We start from the raw sequence: 7,774 nt of genomic DNA on the forward strand, positions 1-7,774 counted from the left end.
CAAGCAGATCAGCGCCACGACATTGCCAGATCTTTACAGATTAGCACAGCTATCCCACATGTTGTCTCTCTCTTCCCAGATGTAGTTATCCCAGAGAGCCCAGAGGCCTACATTAAACTGACTGAAAACACACTGAAATCATCCTCTGGTAGGAAACAGCATTACTTAGGGGAGCCACAACTGAACCATACTCTTTCTACAGAAGTCTGCTACCCCACTAAGAAACATCTCCGTAGCTGCATGCCCTACCAAACTTTGTGTATCAGCATGCAAAGATGACACCCATTGCATGCTGAGGTCTTGCTGCCTTCAACCACTGCATTTGTAATCTTGCTTTGTTGTTGTTGCTTTGTTTTTTGTTTTTACTTTTCCATGCTTCCATTTCATAGCTGCTATCATGGTTTAACGTGTTCCAGCCCGACTTCTGTTTCTTTACCACGTACTGTTATTTTTTTTGTAGTTCAAGCTAATGCATGTCATCACAGCATCAGACTACATCTACAGTGTGCTAACAGATATATCGCTGTGGTAAACTCAAGCCTTCACCTTTCCCTGACCTCGCTGTGCTTTCTTTGTAGGTGAGCCAGGCCAGCTGGAGGCCAGTCTGAGACAGCTAGATCAGGCTCTGGATGCAGGACGATACCACCTCCAGCAGAGAGAGGCCACTGCCAATCACTCCAGCCCTGACATCGACTCCATATACATGGGCTATGTGAGTCCTTGTCATTTTTAAATCAGATCTAAATAGAACCAGAACTAAATAGACCCTGGTTCCTATGGTGGACACTCAGGTGCAGGAACTAAGTTTCACAAACGTTTCCTGTTCCCTGGGGAAAGTTCCTTTTGTGGAAATGTTGCATTTGTTACATGATTCCTACAATTTCTGTTCATAGATACTGTACTATTGTACTATTCTAAAGGAACCAACATTTTCAACAAGTTTCATCTCAATTCTTGTAACTAATATTTTCCTCACAGATCCGTCTGATGGGAGAGTGTCGAGGCAGTATAGACGCAGTGAAGAGAGTGGAGGAAGAGCTGACTGAAGACGGCATGCCGGGACTGACCAACCCCACTAGTACAGACACTCAGAGTGCAGGTCAGCTAAGTGTAAACAAACCGGCGCACGGCAGAGTTCTGCCCCAATGTGCACACACTAACAGACGTGAGAGAGCCCATTTAAACCAAGGGAACTACTCAGGAAAAAGACTTTCTGCATTATGAGCAAATGAGTCAACATATGAATGTGACCTAAATCACAACCAGGGTGATACCTGACTGCTCTAGTCTGAAATGAAAGGGTGAATACAGATTAATACAGAAACTGTACGGCCCCTGGTCGATGTATTCTGTTCTAATTTAACGTTTTTCACAATGTCTCATTGGAATTGGGGTTTGTATATGGCACCAATAGTCATTTCATTTATTGGTGTTTTTAACATGATAATTTTTACATAAAAACTGGGGCTAAACTGACTTGATCATTAATTTGTTAGAGACATTTTAAGGATATACACTCAGAGTGCAGGTCAGCTAAGTGTAAACAAACAAACCCACAAACACTAGACAGTCTCTGCTGTCGATACTATGGGATCTAAACACACAAACACTAGAAAGTCTCTGCTGTCGATACTATGGGATCTGTGTTAAATGGATCTGTGAACTGTTTTCCTCCAGGTGTGATTGAGCGCTGGGAACTGATCCAGGCTCAGTCTCTAAGTGAGCAACACAGACACAAACAGAACCTATCGCAGTGGCAGCAGCTGATCTCAGATCTGCAGACCCTGATGACCTGGCTGGGGCAGTATGAAGCTGAACTCATCCAGCTGCGAGGACTCGACCTCAGCACTGACATAGACACCATCGAGCAGAGAATCAAGAAGTTCAAGGTTCCAGCTTTGTTTCATTCATCATATTAGAGTAGCTACATTTGGAGAAGAAAAGTTTAACAAAGAATTTTCTGATAAAATCTCATAAATGTTTCTGTGACACTGGGCCAAACTTTCATCTAATCAAATTAATCTTTTCTTTTTAAAAAGCATGAACATTTTTTTTCTATTTACTTATTTTGCCATCCTTGGCTTGTGCACATTCGTTCCTCTGTCAGTCCATGTACAGTATGTGTAACTACAGTTTGTGTCCAGTTATGTGCCCCCACTGACCTTATTGTGATGTCCTCTTCACGTGCAGGGCACTCAATAACATGTCCTTCCACCAACCTACACACACACACCTACACACCTACACACACACACACACACCAGTCCAGCTGTTGCTGCCTGCAAAGCATTAAGGAAGATATCACTGTTCTATAAATACACCCCTCTGAAGCCTAATAACCTACATCTAATGGGTCCCAGCCACCTCAGGCTAAATCTGCTGCACTCTGTCTGATGGCACCTCATCTGTTCTCAGCTTCCTCTATCCAGCAGCACCACAAAGTCTGGCCTGGTTCATGGTTCAGAAGTGGGGTTAAAAATAATCTCTTGCCCCACATGGTTTACATGCTGCTCTGAACGCTTCCCTCTTTGACTCGTCTTTTCAGGAGCTGCAGAGGGGAATGGATGCCCACAAGTCAGAGGTCCTCTCCATCAACCTAAGCAGCGCAGACTTCCTCCAATCAGAGCCCGACTCTGAGGAGGCGTGGGAGCTGAGGGACAGACTGAAAGAGATGAATTCACTCTGGGAACAGCTCAGTTCCTCACTAGAAGATTGGAGGGAAGAGCTCCAGAGGGCGCTGATGCAGTGCCAGGTACTAAAAGCATGCACTCCAGGAAAGAAAGCTGAATTAAGAAATAGGAAGGAAGAGATAAGTAGCATAGTAAAACCGTCTCATAAAAAATAAAAATAAAAAACACACACAAGCCAAATGTCAGTTCTACCATCTTTCCTTTCAGGAGTTCCATGAGATGAGCCATGGTCTGCTGCTATGGCTGGAGAATATCGACCGCAGGAGGAACGAGGTGGTGCCCATCCCTCCCAAAGTAGATCGTGAAACATTACGAGCTCATCACAAAACACTGACAGTACGTTTCTCTACTACTAACCTTGTTTACAGCAGACATGTCTGGTGTGGCGTTTTGGCACCAAAGTGGAGCAGTTGTTCTCCCTCTACCCAGAGCATTGGTACTCTTTGAAAAGTTTAGGATCCCATGCTCTAAAAATAATAAATAATGACTCAGCTTTGGTGCATAGATCCTTTCACACAGACCAAAATGATTCCAAAGTAAGGTTAAGCAAAAAAAAAAAGAACCAAGATAAATGATAAATAAAATGTGAGAACAAACTAAAAATCAGATGAAAAACATAAAAGACCCACACAGTAGGTGAGTCCTCTGTTTCCTTTGTCACCTTGCAGCAAATCAGGCGTGAGCTCCTGGACGCGCAACAGAAGGTGTCGTCTCTTCAAGATCTGTCTGCTCAGCTGCTGGTCAACACTAAACCTCAGAATCTGCTGCTGCAGTCACAGACCTCAGAGGACATCCAGGCTCAGGGCAGCGAGTGTGTGGAAGCCCAGGAGAAGGTTCATGTCATCTGGAACAGGCTCAGGCTCCTCCTGAGGGAAGTCAGCTCAGACCTGGAGGGGCTGGAGAGGAGAATGGATACACAGCAGGTCAGAGGAGGAAGTAGCGCTCACTTTATGTTGAAATAACCAATGTTCCTTGTCATTAGTAGCTTTATTTCAGTGACGTTTTGATGTATTTTTCAGGACTGCTTACTGGACACATCAGAAATCTGTGGATCAGCTGCTCCTGGGTCAGAGGTGTCCATTCACGCTCACAAACAACTGGTAATATTTTAGCATGGAAAGCTGATTTATTTTTATTTACGGAGAAAATACAGCCCTGTCATTCCTCCTCCTTTATGTCTTTAGTTTAATTTAGTGTCGGCAAAATGACATCATCAGTCTACCTTCTCCACTCTTGTTCCCAAATAGGTCAATATAATAATGTGTACTTGAAAAGACCTGTTGCTGCCCTCCTGTCTTTTCTTAGCGTTTTTTTGTTGCCCATGTTGATCTGCTAAAAATGTACAAGAAAACCTGGCTTTTCATTTCACATTCAATAGTGAGTTAGTGTCACACTTTAGATTAAATGCATAAAAAAAACATTTTTAACATATTTGGTTTCTTTTAACATGACTTTTCAGGATTTAGGCTTGAGAAGCCAGTTTTCTTGGTTCTGAAAGTCAATCACTGTCATTGATTATGTTGCTTCTCTTTGGTTGTTGATGATTCTTCCTCTAGCAATGATATGGCTGGCTTTGTTTTTTGTTTTTTTTTTTTCTTTTAGGGTTTTTTTTTTTTTTCACTTATCATTAATTCAGCTTATAAGAAAATCAAATAATCATCTATGTTTTGCTCACTGGAAAACATCTGGGATTAAGAGATATAGTGTAATCTGGTCATTTCGATTTAGACCTTTTGACTGTTCAGAAGACTTTAACCCTGTGTTCCATGATCCTTCCTTACTCTAGCCACCATGTTACCAGCTCTTAAATGAGTGGGGAATCGCCTACATGAGGCCGCTCCCTTGCCTTTAAATGTTTTATTTAACTGCTTCTCTTTGCCCTGCTGCTTTCTGAATGGCATCATGAAATACTGCCTCCTTATATGTTTTGCTTCTCCTTCCTCAGTGACTGTAGTACTCTCCTCACCCACTAGATGGCAGTGTCTAGATGCCAGTGCCCCCTCAGCCCTTCTTCCTTCAACAGCTTTCTTTTCATTCTCATGTTTCCTTCCTGTTCCATTCTCTTCATAGTTTTAGGATATGATGCATTCATTCCTGTGGGTCTTTCACAGTTTCCTTTCCAGACCTCTTAACTCACCCACTTCTGACTCTGCCATTTCTGGTTCAGCTGTATAATTACTGAATGCCAGCAGTAACAAACACAGGCCTGGAGACTCAGTCTAAACTAGTCCTACCATGAAACAACATCTTAGTTTTCCCATGATAGCATCCTTTTTATGAAAAGCAGGGACTCTGTCACATACTAAGGGGCAGCGGACATTGAAATCCAACAAAACAGAAAGGGTTGCCTTTCTTTAACAAAAACACACACACACAATGTGTACAATGCTCTTATGTTTTCACAGCAGCAACACACACACACAATGTGCACAATGCTCTTATGTTTTCACAGCAGCAGTGTTTTAGGATGGAGGACTAAATAAAACTGGCTGCACAAGGAGCAGCTGGAGGGGTGTCAGCATGTCTGAACCTCCTTCAGCATCACTGAGGATGAGTCCCAGTGAGAACATACCGTTCTTCCCCTTGAGTTTTGGCTTTAATAGTAGAAATCTCCAGGCATTTGGCATTTCTCCTGCTCCTGTTTGGAATGAGACATGACATTGAACTCTTACACACACACTCTTGGCTATAAAGTTGGAGCTGAAGAGCGGCCAAGTGTCTGCAAATGCTTGGGGTTAAATCTCTGTGTGTGTGTCTATGTGTGACTTTGTGACTCTTGATCTGTCTGTCTGTTGGAGCTGGGTCTGTTTGCTACATTTTGCTTTCCTTCCTGTTGAGTGTTAGTTGAATATCAGTTTGTTTGCCAGACATGAGTAAAAACAGTATTTGCAAATGTCATAGTTGTTTCAACCCAGTTGATATTAATATTAATAAGGACTAGACGTTACTTGGTAAAGTGTCCTGAGATGACTTTTGTTGTGATTTGGTGCTATATAAATCGAATTGAATGTCAGATTTTCCAGATTTACTTCTGACAAAATTCCATCTGACAATTATTTTCTATGAATTGTTTGGTTTGTAAAATAGTGAAAAATGTCCATCTCGTTCCCGTGACGCCCAGGATCATGTTCTCACTTCTCATTTTGCCCAACCAAAAACCTTTTGCTTGAAATTTTCTTTAACAAATAATCAGCTATTAACATAGTTTAAGATTAATTTTGTCAACTGACTAATTACTTTACTTGATTAACCCTTTCTGCTTTAATTAGGAAATTACAAATTATACCAAGAAACTTGTCAATCAGAACTTTCTGAATTGATTTTGGGTAGAATTTTGTTTGTATTAAGTTTGTGGTAGTTCAATGCCGGGGAAACTACATCCCAGATGTTTAGGTAAACTAACATGAACTCTAAATTTTCAAAACCATTACTCATTCCTGACCTAAGAACGAGGTTGGAGCATTTTTCACTATAGAGATGAGCATACAAACAACAAAACCCCAAAAGTTATCAAGGGGTTTTCACAGCAGGGTTTTGCAAATACTAGTAAACTCAGGTCTGTTCTCTGTGTTTAACTTGTGTTTTGTACCTTCCTGCAGCCGGAGCAGATCAACAGGCGCCGCTGGCTGCGTTTCCTCCCATTCTGACCTTCCGCAGAGCATCCCCTCATCAACCTCCCCCTCTTCCTCAAAGGGCCGGTCCTTCCTGCTGCGGGTCCTCAGGGCTGCGCTCCCTGTCCAGCTGCTGCTTCTGCTGCTCATCGGCCTGGCCTGCCTGGTGCCCATGACAGAGGAGGACTACAGCTGCCACCACGCCAACAACTTTGCTCGCTCCTTCCATCCCATGCTGCGCTACACCAACGGACCTCCACCAATATGAGCAACAGCTGATTCTCTACCTACTGCTTTGCCAAGGACTCCACTGACCCTTGTGAATGTTTCCTCTTCACCCTGTGCCCTAACAAACTCTTCCCCTGCTGAAGTGATTCAGAGGTGATAGACTTCTCTCACTAACACTCCACACCCACTCATCTTAAATCACCTCACCCCTTTAACACCAGCTCTCCAGACAAAATGGACCTCACCTGGAGACCTCCTCCCCCAATCAAAATGTTTCATGTAGTTTTAACTTAAACGTGTATTATTATTTTTAAGGTTTCAGGAGAAACCTATGAAATACAAAGCACTATTTAAATACTGTACGTTGGGAGCCAAAGTCAACTGTGCTTTTTGTCCATGATATCCTGTGCTGCTACTATTTCGTGTTCAACCAGTTACTAGATTGTTGTATTGATGAAGCTAAACTACCACTCTGAAAGTGGCATATCTTACCTGTAAATGTTAACGTAAACTTGCAGCTTCAGTAGCAACCATTCAGTCATGAAGGGTTCTTTCTAAGACGCATCTGAAAAACGTCTGACAAAAACAAAACTCAACAGGAGTGCTCTGTGAAGGATGGGGCATAGCTTTGAAACCTGCCGGAATCTGAAAATGAAGTCTTCATACAATGCTAAAGCTAAAATCTTAACTGACATGAGCACGGTCGAAGGTACTGCACTGAAGCCGTCCAGCCATAAAGGCCGACTTCTTCCTCCAAAAGCTGAGGCTTGTACTTCTGTTTTTAATTTCAGTATTTATTCCACTGGGGCAAATATGAAAAAAGACATAAGCTCTTCTGTTAAAAGAAAATCATTCAATTTGTATATTAATGAAATGTAACTCCGTACAGGCAGTTATTTTTTTATCTTTCTTTTAGAGCATGCACTTGGAAATATCCTACTTTTAACAAAGCCAATCAATCACTGGTAGTGTTTTAGTACATGGCTGTTACATGAAATAATTAGTGCGTTATAATAACTTAACTACAGTGCAGTGATCGAACAATCACTGCACTGTTAAAAGATTCTGTAAAAAAAAAAAAGGATTATTTATGTATGTACAGTTTGCTAATGCGGACTTCATGAAGAATACTGTTTGCAAATAAAAAACATGAAATATTTACTTCTGTGAATTCTTGGACTTGATTTAAATTCAGGTGAAACACGGCAATTAACAATATTTTCATGCACCCAAATGACTGTCTGT

The 7,774-nt window shown here is 41.9% G+C and overlaps 1 protein-coding gene across 1 annotated transcript in view; it reads left to right on the forward strand.

The window, feature by feature from the left end:
* The window catches only part of syne1a (spectrin repeat containing, nuclear envelope 1a), a 120,823-nt gene extending 114,391 nt beyond the window's left edge, over positions 1-6,432 (forward strand). The window contains 8 exon segments of the mRNA XM_020587870.1: positions 579-712; positions 979-1,099; positions 1,678-1,889; positions 2,546-2,752; positions 2,898-3,026; positions 3,359-3,613; positions 3,710-3,790; positions 6,290-6,432. Of these exon segments, the coding sequence (XP_020443526.1) occupies positions 579-712; positions 979-1,099; positions 1,678-1,889; positions 2,546-2,752; positions 2,898-3,026; positions 3,359-3,613; positions 3,710-3,790; positions 6,290-6,337 (1,187 nt within the window). The 3' untranslated portion in view covers positions 6,338-6,432.
* Positions 6,433-7,774: the final 1,342 nt, after the last annotated feature.

Source organism: Monopterus albus, unplaced genomic scaffold (assembly GCF_001952655.1).
Source record: "Monopterus albus unplaced genomic scaffold, M_albus_1.0 scaffold9.1, whole genome shotgun sequence".
In the NCBI taxonomy this organism is placed as follows: domain Eukaryota; kingdom Metazoa; phylum Chordata; class Actinopteri; order Synbranchiformes; family Synbranchidae; genus Monopterus; species Monopterus albus.